Source organism: Sceloporus undulatus, chromosome 1 (genome assembly GCF_019175285.1).
Source record: "Sceloporus undulatus isolate JIND9_A2432 ecotype Alabama chromosome 1, SceUnd_v1.1, whole genome shotgun sequence".
NCBI classification, from domain to species: Eukaryota; Metazoa; Chordata; class Lepidosauria; order Squamata; family Phrynosomatidae; genus Sceloporus; species Sceloporus undulatus.
This window is the reverse complement of record NC_056522.1, coordinates 75154437-75169778: the sequence shown is the minus strand read 5'-3', so window position 1 is coordinate 75169778 and position 15342 is coordinate 75154437. Positions and strand designations below refer to the sequence as shown.

At 41.4% G+C, this 15342-nt stretch overlaps 1 protein-coding gene across 1 annotated transcript in view; it reads right to left on the bottom strand.

The window, feature by feature from the left end:
* Window positions 1-15079, bottom strand: part of RPS6KA2 (ribosomal protein S6 kinase A2) — a 272415-nt gene extending 257336 nt beyond the window's left edge. Inside the window, exons 1-2 of the mRNA XM_042480351.1 lie at window positions 14701-15079; window positions 1777-1830 (exon numbers count right to left, since the gene is read on the bottom strand). Coding sequence (XP_042336285.1) covers window positions 1777-1830; window positions 14701-14811 — 165 coding nt within the window. The 5' untranslated portion in view covers window positions 14812-15079. The remainder of the gene's footprint in view (window positions 1-1776; window positions 1831-14700) is intronic.
* Window positions 15080-15342: the final 263 nt, after the last annotated feature.

Genomic DNA, 15342 nt, shown 5'->3' with positions numbered 1-15342 from the left:
TATTAAAACTGTGTTGCATGCAGCTGCTTTCTTTTTTATTCTTTGCATCTGTTGTGTTTACAACTAATTCCCTATCTGCAAAGAGACAGATTAGCTACAGTTATCTACACACCACATTTTTTTTTTTGGCTGTATTACTGGGGTGTGTTCAGATATTGATAGCCTTAAACAGGGTGATAAGATTTGTAACTGGAACTGTCTGATATAAAAATATGCCAGTGTTTTGTCATCTGTGCTAGCTTCCATTTTGTTTCTCAGCCCCATTCAAAGGCCACCCAAACTAGACTACTGTGCACATGTGCAGCACAAGAAGCTGTCTTGTAACCCGTGCAGAAGTAAGATTAAACTGCCAATGGATTGTTTTTATAAATAGAACAAGTGTAGAAACAATTTTGTCCTCTACCTCAGTCATCAAAATTTATTGGTCCAGCCTTATGGTCATGTAATCCAAAACCAGCCTTCATCTTCGTATACCTACTTTTACTTTAAATTCAGCTTGTGAAGTACTTCACTAGCTGGTCCTAATAAGGGATGATTTTTGAAGAGACAACCTTTTCAGTGGGGTTGTCTGTGTCATAGACTGAACCCCCAGACTGGTTTCCCTATATTGTGATCATTTTGTTGCCAGGTGAAAAGTATTTATTTTCTGAAGGTGTGTCTACACTGCCCCCCTAAATCTGGAGTATTATGCACAGGAGCTTCCCTGGGTTGACATAATGTGAGCCAAATGTGTCCAGATGGGCTGCTGGGTGACACAGCATTATCCTTGCTGTCCCCCTCTGTGCCACTATCACTACCACTGTGGCCTCACAGTTCTCCGTGACAGTCTGGCCATCTCCATCGCTTCTGCTGAAATCAGAACAGGAAAATGTGTGATCAACAAGGAGGGGGTAGAGTGACTCCCTCCTTGCTGATCATATGGCCAGGTGCCCTGTAAATATTCCCCTTTAAAAAAAGCCTAGAATGTCTTTACATGAAAGATTATATTTCAACTAGCAGTAATGAGGTGTCTATTTCAGCAGCATTTTGGAGTGTGTATTCAGTGAACTAGGATGTAAATATTTCTTTATGTTTATATAATTATTGAGGCTTTTCTTTATCTGATGTGTTTTATTGTTTTTGTTTATTGTAGGTTTGCTATTTTTGTTACATTTATTGTTGTTGTTGTAAGTTTGCTATTTGATTAATTCTGTTGGCCTTTCAGAACAAACATCAAGATAAAGTATTTTAAATACAAAACTTTTTTAAATGATCTAGGCCCGGAACAGATAGGTAAAAAGAAGAGGCTACAAGCCACCTTGGAGATGTGGTATTCAAACAATTCAACCTCCAACTCAACCTGAAGCTGCTCCTACACTGTGCTCCGGTCCTTTGGGCTGGAGCAAGAAGGAGCCAGGATAACCTGGCTCTGGGCAGCATAGATGGCCAGTGGCAGTGCCCAGTTTCAGAGCAGGCCATGCAGTTGGCATAGTCCCAATCCGCTAGTGGACAGAGTGGCCTCAGGCCACTCCTTCCCACCTGCCCCTAGTATATACTTTTATTTTACTGTTGGAATAAAATTATCCAGTGAATAATGACTTAAAAGCCTCACAAGCTTGACTAGTAAATCTACACACACACACACAGACACATCTTCCAGTAGAGATTCCCTTTGTCTTGACTGCTGAAAATTTAGCAACTGCTTAATTTCTCCTCGCTAATGCTAGGTAGTTTTGGAATTTTAAAATGAAGATGAAATATTACTAGTCACATAATCCAAGCAGTCATAATAATTACCTCATCTGCAGATTCATCTGAGATTTCATCCAGGCTGGCATTCTCTGCTGCTGGCTGGTAAGTAAAAAGAGGGAATTTTATGAAGACATTGTACAAAACTTGGAAACAATTAAACTGCATATCAGTATGCAAAAATTATCTTGATACATTATATAATTTTCAAAGCCATATTTTTAACCAGCTTTATTCCATGCAAGAGTGAAAGCAATGCAGAATTGATAACAGCCAGATACTTTATTCAACTCTGGTCACCTCTAGATTGGATTTCTGCAATGCACTCTACATGGGGCAACCCTTATACCAAACCCAGAAGCTACAGTTGGTACAAAATATGGCAGCCAGGCTGGTCACTGGTACCTCCAGGGCCAGCCATATTACACCCGTGCTTAAAGATCTGCATTGGCTGCCTATTTGCTTCCGGGCTCAGTACAAGGTGTTGGTGATTACCTATAAAGCCCTACATGGCTTGGGCCCAGGATACCTGAAGGACCACCTCCCCCCATACATTCCGCCCCGCACCCTCAGAACTTCTGGGCAGCAACTACTCAGGGTTCCAGGGACCAGACTCTCCTCCACAAAAAGGAGGACGTATTCCAGCGTCGCCCCTGCCCTTTGGAATATGCTGCCCACAGAGCTCCGCTCGGCCACCTCCCTAGCTCAGTTTAGAAGGGACTTGAAAACCTTCCTGTTTCGAGCTGCATTCCCCGAATGAGTTCCTGATGGCCTTCCTCCCTCTTTGGTCGGCAAGATGGCTGGCTGATGGGGTTTTGACTTGTTTTTAATATGTAAATAATAATAAATAAATGTTTTATTTGTATCCCGCTCCTTCCCAAGATCAGGGCGGCTTACAGCAACAAGTAAAACAATTCATACAATACAGTAATAAAATTAAAAAATTACATATACATTATACAAAAAAATTAAACAGACTAAAAGCCCCCATTAGCCCATCCTCTTTGCCACAGGAGAGGAGGGAGGCCCACAGGATTTTAAGCAGGGAATGCCTGCTGGAATAGAAAGGTCTTTAGATCCTTTCTGAATAGAGAAGACTATTTGGGTGTCATCAGCGTACTGATAACCCCATGCCCCATGTCTCCGGATGATCTCTCCCAGCGGTTTCATGTAAATGTTGAAAAGCATGGGAGACAGAATGGCTCCTTGAGGGACCCCAGATGTAAGGGCCCTCTTATCGGAGCACACGTCTCCCAGCTGCACCATCTGGAACCTCCCAGAGAGGTAGGATCGGAACCACTGGAGCGCAGTGCCACCGATTCCCACCTCTGCCAGGCGCTCCAGAAGGATACCATAGTCTATGGTATTGAAAGCCGCTGAGATGTTCAAGAGCACCAACAGGGACACGCTTCCCCTGTCAATGCCCAGACGGAGATCATCGACCAAGGCGACCATGGCCGTCTCAACCCCGTAGCCCGCCCAGAAGCCAGTTTGAAATGGGTTCAGATAATCCGTTTCGTCCAAGATCGATTGAAGCTGGATTGCAACCGCCCTCTCGATCACCTTACCCAAGAATGGCAGCAGCGAGACTGGCCGATAATTGTTATGTACCAGGGGGTCGAGGGAGGGCTTTTTTAGTAATGGTTTTACTGTGGCCAATTTTAATTCCGATGGAAATTGCCCATCCCTCAAAGATGTATTAATAATCCGGCGTAACAATAAAGTTACCGCTGGTCCCCCCTGGGCCGCTAACCATGAGGGACAGGGATCGAGAGAGCAGGTTGTCTTCCGAACACTTCCGAGGATCTTGTGTATATGTGTATATTATTGTATTGTGTTTGATTTTATTGTAATGTTCACCGCCCTGATCTATGGAAGTGCGGTATATAAATAAAATTTTTATTATTTATTATTATTTATTTATATCCTGCTCTTCTAGAAAAGATCTTGAAACAACATACAAAGGATTATACTCACAATAATGTACGAGGTAGTTTAGAATGAGGGATGATCATCTATTGGCTTCATATGCAGGGCTAATGTTAAATTAACTGCAGGTCTAAAGTTAAAACCTGAGTCACTGTGACATCCAAGGTCAACACTCTGTCCACTATATTACACTGGCTTTCAATACTTGGGAAGAACAGTAAGCCATGGGACTGAAAGAGAAAACTTGTACTTGGAATATTTGGCTGTAAACTGTAAAATGTTTGGTTTTAAGCAAGGCTAAGCAGTTAAAATCCTACTGGATTAAATAGAAAGTATTCTTCTTATCAGAATCAAGTGAATGTCATAGATGATCATTATAGCTGGACTATGCCCACCATACCACAAAGTAAAAACCATCATTATACCAAAATATGACCTGAATAACATTTCAGATGAATTAAATGACAATGTAAGAAGCAGATTTGAACAATTGAGTATAATCAACCAGGAAGCTGAAGAACTGTGGACAGACGTCAAAGACATAATTAAGGACAAATGCAAAAAATTAAAAAAAACACTAACAATGGCCAAAAAGGAAAGATAAGAAACAATGGATGACAGATGAAACACTTCAGGCAACGAAAGAATGAAGAAATGCAAAACCAAAGGGAGATCAGAACAAAACCAGAAGTATGAACACAACCGCGCAATGTCTGACGTGCAGGGATAAAGAGAAATCCACCAATGACCAGGTATGCAGAGAAATAGAAGACCAAAAAAATGAAGAACAAGAAACCTCTGTCAAAAAAATCTGAGAAATTAAAGTCAAGTTCAAAGCAAGGGATGCTCTATGGAGAGAAAAGGAACATAATACAGGAACAAGAAGAAATAAAAAGATGCCGGAGGCAATACATAGAAGAGGTATACAAAAGAGAGGAGGGAATAAATGACATTTGGAATGAGGAACCATATGAAGATGAGCCCCAAATTCTAAGAAGTAAAGTGAAATCTGCAATAAAGGAAATGGGAAAAAATAAATCACCAGGAACAGATGGTATCCCTATTGAACTGCTACAATGCCCACAGACAGATGCAACTTTAATGATAACTGAAATATGCCAACAAAAACGGAAAACAAAGAGATGGCCAACAGACTGGAAATGCTCAATATACATACCAATACACAAGAAAGAAGATACAAACGATTGTAGCAACTATAGGGCAATAGCATTAATCTCACATGCAAGCAAAATCATGCTCAAAATTCTGCAACACAAACTCCAACCATACATGGAGAGAGAAATTCCAAAGGTGTAAGCAGGATTCCAGAAAAGGAAGGGGCACTACGAACCACATTGCAAACATACGATAGCTATTGGAGAACACCAAAGAATTACAAAAAAGAATCAGAATGTGTTTCATAGACTACAGCAAAGCATTTGATTTTATTGATCATGAAAAGCTATGGAATGCGCTCAAAGACATGGGGGTGCCACTACATCTGATAGTCATGATGAAGAATCTGTACCAAGGGCAAGAGGCCACCATCAGAAAAGAATTCAGGGAAATAGAGTGGTTCCCAATGGGCAAAAGGGTCAGGCAAGGCTGCATCCCATCACCTTACTTGTTTAACCTATATGCTGAAAACATCATAAGAAATGCAGAATTAGAATCAGTAAAGATAGGAGGAAGCAAGATTAACAACCTAAGATATGCAGATGACACCATAATATTAACAGAAAACATTCAGGAATTGGAACAATTAATAAGGAAGGTCAAAGATGAAAGTGCAAAGGCAGGTCTGATACTGAACATAAAGAAAACAAAAATAATGACAAATAAAGAAGAAATATACAAATTCTATCTAGACAACGAGAAAATTGAAATAGTCAAAGAATTTCCCTATCTAGAATCAAACACTGACCAGAATGGAGACTGCAGTCAAGAAATAAGAAGAAGACTAGGAATGGGAAGGGCAGTTATAAAATAAATTGAAAAGATACTGAAGAGCAAAGACATACAACTAAGCACTAAAGTCAGAATCATCCAGGCCATTGTATTCCCAATGACCATGCATGGATGCGAGAGCTGGACAGTGAAGGAAGCAGACAGAAAGAAAATCAACTCATTTGAGATGTAGTGCTGGAGAAGAATATTTAGGATACCCTAGACAGCCAAGAAGACAAACAAATGGGTTCTTGAACAGATCAGACCAGGGCTCTCCTTGGAAGCAAAGATGATCAAGTTGAGGCTATCATACTTTGGCCATATAATGAGAAGGCACGGATCACTAGAAAAGAAAAATAATGCTAGGGAAGATAGAGGGTAGAAGAAAGAAAGCAAGACCACAAACCAGATGGATAGACTCAATCAGCAGGGTTATGGGCAAGGGCTTGCAGGATTTGGGCAAGGCAGTGGAGGATAGGGATTCTTGGACATGACTCATCCACAGGGTCACTATGAGTTGGAACCGAGGACAGTTAACAACAACAACCACAAAGAATGCTTGGATCTTTTACACACACAACTGGATATAAACCCCACTGAATTCAACAGAGAGTGCTTTGGAATAGACAAGTGGAAAGATCATGCTATGTAATTCATATACATTCAGATTTTTTTAAAAAAAGCTTAATGGAAAATCATATCCTAAACCTCTTTAAATTGTAGTCCTACCAGTTTTGATGGGAATTACTGCCCAAGTATGGAAGAATGAATATCTTGTCTTTAATATGCAAAAGCATGGGTGAATAATGAAGAACAGACTTGTTCAATTAGCATTACAAGATTATGCGTAATCTTCTTGAATTGAAGTCAAGACAGACTGTATTTTGTAAAGCTGGAAAAACAACAAAATCTTTCTCTGAGGAAGAAAAGAACATAAAACACACAGCCAGCCAGATTTGGACACTGCTTGTACCATTTGGGCTGGTATTTCAAAAGAATAAGCCTCCCAAATGCCACTTTTATTGCTTCAGTATAGTTTATTATAAAGTATTTCATTTTATGTATTATTGAATAAGCCAAGCCCTGATGTTATAAATGAGTGATTTCCAACATGGGGTGCCTGTACCCCCAGGGAGTGCAAGATGGGATTTCAGGGGATGTGAGAAAGAGTGATTTCTTTCCTGGAGTCATTGAGTGACGAGTCTTGAGTTGTCACTCAACCACCTCCCAGTGCGCCTTGGGAAGTAGTAGTAAGTAATTGTGTTGCATAGAGAGTAGTTTCATTGTTTATTTAATGAAAAGGAGAGACTTTACAATGTACAATAGTTTACAATTCTTTTTCGGAATAGATTAGAATCTAATTGCTCAATTTAGATTGGTATTTTGCTTAATGTTTAAGTTCAAGTTTATTATTTAAATTCAGTTTGTTCACCTGTAGTATATAGTTCAATCTGCAGTTTACAAATGAGAAATTAGACTTAATCACACACACACAAATAAAAAAAAAAATCCATAAATTGAAGATGGAAATGGAGCAGGTCTGAACAAGGAGAAGGAGTATGAATATAAGTGCAGAGGAATCCATTTTTTTGATAAATTAAAAATAAATCTGATTTACCAATGAAACCTACATCTATGAATACATATTAAAGTTGTATTAGACAACCATGTAGTTCTACTGAAAATTCTGATTAAACAGAATCTTCATCACTAGTTGTCATGTCCTATCTGGAAGTGACCTCCTCAGATGAGGAAAAGGAGAGCCAAACAAGCAGGTACCACTCAGAGCTAGAGTGATCTGGCACATCTGCCCAGAAAAGATCCAGGATCATAATAAAATAAAATAATAAAATATTTATTTATATCCCGCTCCTTCCCAAGATCAGGGCGGCTCACAACATATATTAAAACAAAACAGATACAATACAATAAAACATCAAATAAGTACATACAATAAAATAACAAGCTAAAAGCCCCATTAGCCCAACCTCTTGGCCACGGAAGAGGAGGGAGGCCCACAGGATTTTATTCATCCCAAACATCTCATGAAGATCACAAATTAGATAGGGAATCACTTCATCCTATACAGGCGTGTTGGTGAACCTGTGGAATGCGTGCCCTCTCTGGCACATGAAACCATCTTTGAAGGCATGTGGTGACCATAGGAAGTAGGGGAAGGGGTGGAGTGCATAGGCTTGGCCCAACTCTTTGTGGCTCTGTTTGCCTCAGGAGAACCCAGCTACAACAAGGAGGGCTGGGGAAGTACATGCAGCCAGCCTGGCTTCTTGCCGCAGCCTGGTTCTCCCATGGAAAACCAAGTCACAACAAGGAGGGGTGGGAAGTCTGCCCCTTCCAGCCAGAAGCCCCGCCCCCTGCTATGCTATGGAATTTGAGGAACTGCAGTTTTGTGAGGTGTAATGAGGCCACCCATGTTGTTGTTGTGTGCCTCCAAGTCATTTCCAACTTATGACGACCTCAAGACCCCTTATCATGGTGTTTTCTTGGAAAGATTTCATCAGGGGAGGTTTGCCACTACCTTCTCCTGAGGCTGAGTGTTTGACTTGCCCAAAGTCTCCCAGTGGGTTTCATTGCCAAGTGAGTTTCTTCAGAGGAGGTTTGTCATTGCCTTCCTCTGAGACTGAGAGAGTGTAACTTGCCAAAGGTCTCCCAGTGGGTTTCATGGCAGAGCTGGGATTTGAGCCCAGGTCTCCAGAGATGTACACTCAAACCTCTGGTTCTTTTTGTTCTTGTTCTTGTGCTGTGCCTTCTGTGCTTTATTATGCTTGTTGTTGTTCATACAATCATAGAGTTGGAAAAAACCACAAGGGTCATCCAGTCCAACCCCCTGCCATGCAGGAACTCACCATCTTTGTTATTGTTGTGTGCTTCCATGTCATTTCCAACTTATGGGCCCAGAGCATCCTTCTTCCTTCCAAGTACCAGTTCCTGGTGACCCTAAGGTAAAATTATCATGGGGCAAGCTTCATCAGAGGGGGATTTTCCATTGCCATCCTCTGAGGCTGAGAGAGCTTGACTTGTGTGTGTGGTGCCTTCGAGTCATTTCCAAGGTATGGAGACACTAAGGTGAAACTATCATGGAGTTTGCTTGGCAAGTTTCGTCAGAGGGGGGTTTGTTATTGCTAGCCTGAGGCTGAGAAAATGTGCCTTGGGTTTTCCCAGAAGTCCTGCCCCCAGAAGATGGAGGTCCCACCGCTGGAAACCCCACCCCCAGCACCCGGTGACACCTGGTGCGGGAATGTCACTGAGTTTGGACACTTGGTCTCTAAAAGTTTCACCATCACTGCTATAGAGCATTAAAAACACAAATACCAGTTACAAAAGGAACACGAAATATTTTAGACCTATTTTAGAAGCAAAACACTGGACTAATTAGACCATCTACCTTAATGTTCCTTCTGCTTTTGCTAATATTCTGTGTATGACCCTAAACAGGCTTAGTTTCTTCACTGTCTGGCTTAAGGTCTACAGGTGTACTCAATTTTAAGCAGAGCACTAGTGATTTAAATTGTGAGTTAAATAATTAAAATTTGCTTCAGATAAGCCATTTAAACCATGTTTAAATCAATTTGATTTAAAGAGAATCCGCCCCACACTGCTCTCAGACATGTCCTACTGTTGTATGATGGCTATTTTGTATTTCTGAAGACAAGAGAATGAATTTCCTTTTACAGTGGGTTGTGTTTGTGTGTGTGTTGTCTGCCTTCAAGTCATTTCCAGCTTATGGAGACTCTAAGGCAAACCCATCATGGGGTTTTCTTGGCAAGATTTGTTCAGAGAAAGTTTGCCATTGCCTTCCCCTAAAGCTGAAAGTGTGTGACTTGCCTAAGGTTACCCAGTGGGTTTCATGGCCAAGCTGGGAATCGAACCCTGGTCTTCAGAGTTGTAGCCCCATGCTCAAACCACTATGCCACACTGAGGGTGTTTAGCTGTTCACCCAGTTGAATTACATGTCCAATTCAGTTACTTGTGGTAGCAAGAAACAATTAGCAGTGAGTAAAATCAGAAGTAGGGGATGAGCTGGCTTAAGTGGTTAAGATGCTGATTCTGTTGATTGCAAGATAGGCAGATAGGCAGTTCGAGGCCCAAGTGTTGCGTGATGAGGTGAGCTCCTGTCACTAGTCCCAGCTTCTGCCAGTCTAGCAGTTCAAATGCATGCAATTGCAAGTAGATAAACAGGTACCACTTTGGTGGGAAGGTAAACAGTGTTCTGTGCAATCATGCTGGCCACATGATCACAGAGTAGTCTCTGACAACGCTGGCTCTTTGACTTAGTAACTGAGATGAGCACCACCCCTTACAGTTGGACACGGCTTTTACCCTTTTAAAACCAGAAGTACTGCATGTTGAAAGTACTATTTTGTTCTCTTTGTGGTATATAGGATATAGTATGATAAAGAGTTTCTTCTAAAATCTGATGTTGTTTTCACTAAGAAAGTTATCTACTGGATTTCAAGCACACATTTCTTTCTCTCATACACATTTACAGTTGTTAACATTTTATGTTCCTCACTGCAAATAAGGTTTTGCTGGAATTTGTGATGTCTCTTGGATAAATCATGGCCCTACAGGCCATCTAGTTCACCCCTGCTATGCAGCCATATACAACCAAAACACTTTTGAAAGATAACCATCAATAGCCCGAAAAACCCACAAAAAACAATCCAATCTCTGTTTAAACACCTTGAACAAAGGAGAGTCCACCACACTCTGAACCTAACATTCAGATGGAATATCTGAAGGTAAGAATAAGAATACCAGTAGAAATATTTTGTACAAATCCGTGTAGACTCCAAAATGTCATAGAATGTGACTCTAGGCAGTGGCACTCAAATATTTTACCCTTCAGACTCCCCTTTGCATCTACATGTGGATGTTATGTTCCCACACTCAGTGTAGTATATGAATAAAATATTTTGTTTGTTTAGTGTGCATGTTTTCATTTACACATTTCTATATATTCATGTAACATTTTATAAGGAAATGTTATTGTTCAAACTGGAACAGTTTTATTTTAGTAAATTCAAAATTCAACACTCAACGCATGTGTAAATTTTACACATAAAAAGGTTGGAAGAGTAGAAGGATGAGGGATCAACATCTCCAAGTCTTGCAACCCCCTTGAGCAACTCTTGTCCCCCCCCCCCCGGTCCCACTGCACCATTTGAGAACTACTGTTATAGGAGCACACACTACATGCAAGAACTGCAAATGCATACCATTGAGGTGAACATTTTTCTTTTAAAAAATAACCACAATTTGGTCATTCTCTCACCAAACATGGACCCTGAAAGTGTGCCTTATCTAGTTCATTATAAATGGTTGCAGAATAGTCAATAAATGTTACAGTCCTGCTCTCCTAATATTTCTAAGGTAGGCAACACTTGTTAACATTCTAATAATATGTTATATCTTTCAAAATTCTTGTGTGATGCTTGGGTAGATGCCTGGAAATTTAAGCAACCAGGTAACATATTTATTTTAAAAAGGTTACACCTATGCTTTTATATGCAGCAGAAGTATGGGGTCTAAATTCCACCACAGTAGCAGAACTAGCCCAGTCTCAACATCTGAGAAGTATCCTAGGAGTAGATAAAAGGACCTCAGCAGCTGCTGTGAGAGCGGAATTAGAAATTTATTCTATCTGCTCTCAAGCTAAAATCAGAGTGCTCAATTACTGGTGTAAAATTAATGAAATGGAGCCAAACAGACTTCCTAGACTATGCTTATTAGAACAGTTGCACTCTCAATTGCAATCTACATGGTCCTGGCAACTGTTAAACTTTATAAAGAGCTGTGGCCTCCCTGTAGCTTGTACTATGAATGATCAAGCAAGAAAGGGTGCAAGACAGAGAATTTTGGACATTGCGGCTCAAGAAGACATAGCCACACTCAGTAGGGTAGGCAATTTAAAATGGTTGAGCCAATACAAACGGTCCTTTCAAATGCCATCTTATCTAAAAATACAGATCCCTAAACATCTCAGAGAGGCATTTACCCGAGCAAGATTCGACCAACTTGATACCATGGTAAGACATGGAAGATTCCAGGGTATCCCTTATAACGAACGAATTTGTATTTGTGGGGATCATGAAATTGAGGATCTAGCACACATTTTGTTTAGTTGTAATTTGTACCAAGCAGAAAGGGATCAATATCTTCATCCCTATATTAAACGAACAATATACTGGGAGACCCACATCAGAACATCATACTTTATGAGTGGACAAGATTCAAAAATCTCTATTGCTACAGCTCGGTTCCTTCATAAAGCATCGCTGTTGAGATCTAGATATGTTGGAATGATTGGTGTTAATTGTAAGGGGAATGAACAGATTTGATGTATGTCGACGGATATTTTATGTTACTTTTGCCTCCCATTTCAATTCCAATTTTAATTCTGTTTTATTCCCTATGGTAACTATCTTACATACTATTGTTTAATTGTTAACTATTTTATTTTATCTGTTTACTAGTATATCCTTTAGCACATATTGTATATCTTTTAGATATACATAAGCTGTAGACAAGTAGTGCATGTTCTGGTTCTGGTGCACGCTTAGGTTATGCATATGTATTTATATTGTATGGAGGTTTATTGCACCTAGTGCACTGTATTTACATTTTATATATAGCTGTGTGATACTGCTTTTTATTATGTTACTAGTATTTTGAAACGGCCCTTGGGCTACTCAATAAATTGTATTGATGTAGATATTTTTAAAATGGTATGATGAAAAGGCATAGTGATCTACCTACATTTCATTAGTATCAGAACCATATTGATACCTAGTGAAAAATCTTACATGTTCAGTGGTGGTGACCATGTTCTTCAGTCATTCAAAGCATGCAAGAAGAAAATGCTTAGGCACTCAACCTTCCATTTTATATCTCCTGAAGCATTCCCAGTCAACAAGACTGCCAGAGAGTAAAAACTGACCTTACAATTTGCAAGTAATTTACTCTACAATAAATTCATGACAGTGGCAACTTTATGCACAATTACTAGTCCCATGAGCATAGTGACATTTATAAAAATAAAGCCGTCCTGCAAAGTCTGCTCCTAGAACAAGAGGATGAGCATCTTAAACCCATCTGAGATCATCTGAGTCAATGAGTTTGCCAGCAGTAGTATTACGACTGTAATAATTCCCCAGTACAACTCTAGATGAGTGTGACTCACCAAGCCAAACACAGCATGCTAGTTATGCTGCTCATCTAGGGCTTAATAAACTTGTTGTTTTTGTTACTTGCTTGCAGACTGCAAAACTGTATATGTGTGTGTGTGGCACCTGACAGGCAACAACAAATGGCCAGTACTCTTCATGTTCTTTTGAGGCTCAGAAATCATGAGTGCTCCTTGAAGCTTACATGGAAGACCACCAACAAATGCCAGGTGCTGCATTTAACAGGAAGAAACTGGTAAACCACCTCAGAATATTCCTTGTCTTAAAAAAAACAATGAAATTCTAGGGGTTCCATAAGTTGACGAGTGACTTGAAACCACACATGCACGCACAGTGAGAGCATGTGTTATCAGCTGCTAACACATAAAAGGTGTGTTGTGATTTATATAAGATCTGCATATAGGTAATAAGGCAACTCCATCTTCTACACATTTATTGGAAAATATGCCCAGCTGTTTCAGTGGGACTAGAATGTGATCTTAGTCTAAAATTTATGAGGAAATGAACTCATTGCTAGGATCCTTTTCTCTATGAATGCAAGATCACTGAAAACTGACTGGAGTGTGGGTGGGAGGGAAAATACATTCTAAACCTACAAAGCTAAGACTGCTTCCTTTTCCTATTATTACAGTATTTCAGTTATCAGAAGCTTCTCCGTTCTTCTGAAACTGTTGCACAGTAGCCATTACTGTTAAGCACATATAAAACAGAATTTTAAAATTACCAAGGTAATTCAACAGTTGTTTTTTTTGTAATGTTGGCAAGTCAGATAGAAGAACAATTAATTTTACCAGATATCAACCCATGCAGTTGAATACACTGATATCAAGGCACCAAAACACAGTAAGTCTTCATTTACCTGTATTCGAGTGACACAGAAAGAGAACCAGTCACCAGTTTCATGCTTAGAGGGAGGGCGATAGCACTAGTTGAAGGAAGAAATTGAACTATGAAATCTGGTTATTTACTGTAAAGATCTTTTGCTTATTGATTATTAAGTGAGTTACTTGTGTGGCAGCTCTGTAATCCTGAGGACACATTTACATGGCAGGTGCCCAACACCCAGCTAGATGCTCTAGTACACTACAAAGGAGATCCTACGCCTTTCAACTCTGTGATTCTATGACTCTAAAAGGATCGGATAGCAAATGTGCCTGGCAGGGGCAACTAAGTGCCATTGATGTCACATGCATTAAGAATCCAGCAGCCATGCAATCCTCTTATATCTTACAGACAGGGCTAAGGCTAGGGGACAGTCAGATGTCATCTTCTTGTGCTGCCACTGGAGTGCAGTGGTTGGAGGAGGTGAGAAACTGGGGAAGAGAGCTATATTTCTGTCAAGGCATTCCCACTCTGAAGCAGCTTCAAAGACCCCTTGGAAGAAGATAAAGATCTTGGGATGGAGGGTGGGGGTGGAAAACCAACTTTCTGCAATGCACTAGTTCTGGTTCTGCAATGCACTCCTTTGCAGAAGGACTAATGCCAGGGTCTATTGCAGAACTAACTAATGCAAAGGGCTATTACAGAACTACTAATACAATGGTCTATTGCAGGACTACTAACTCAAAAGGATATTACAGAACTACTCACTCCAGGGGCTAGTGCAGGACTACTAATGCAAGGGTCTACTACAGAGCTCCTGCCAGAGGGAAGGCTGCCTGCCTGAACTGCAAGGGACCAGAGGCACCTGCCTTCCCTTGCCCTGCCATCCCCTCCTCTGGAGGTGTCCTAAGTCTGCCTGAAAGTGCTGCCTTGAGTAGCTGAGACTGTTCTTTACCCTTCCTCCCATTCCCTGCTGGAAGAGCATCAACAAGTGGCTGCTTCTTTCCTCCCAGGGAGGGCAGCTGAGGGGGGGGCCCCCCCCCCCCCAGCAAGTTCCCCTTCTGCTCACCTCTGTCTCCATGGGCTCCTCCTCCTCCTCCTCCTCTTCCCCCTCTTCCCCTCCGTCCACCTCTTTGACTTCGATCTTGTTCCATAGCTCCAGCAGATGGGCAATGGGCATCGTTCAGGAGACTTGCTGCCTCTCTTTCCAGGAAAAGGGCGCCAAGAAGAGCCTCTCTCAGGAGGACAGAAGGGGCTCCTCTTGGAAATGGCTTCCTCCCGAAAGGACCACCAGCAGCAGCAGCTGCCAAAGGGAGAAAGCAGGAGGCGCCTAGGCAGGGGCTGCAGGCGGGGAAGGAGCAGGAATGGCAGCCCTGCGCTGAGAAGGGGCTTCGCTTGGCAGCAGGAGCAGCACTGAAGCCCTCACAGACACACCCCTCCAGCCCTGGCTGGGCCTATGAAGGCAGTCCCCCCCCCCCCACACACACACCCCCCCAATACACACACAGAGACACCCTCAGCTCCTCAGGCAAGGAGGGGAAGTTGAGGCTGGGGAGAGGATGCTATAGCAACCAGCGCCTAGTCCCCGGGGGCCTCAGGGGAAGCGCCTGGGCTCCTTCCTCAGAGGGGAACATTGGGGAATGCTTGCCCATAGGGAAACATGTTTGCCTGTAGGCAGGCACTCTCCAACAATTGTCTATGGGCAAGTCTG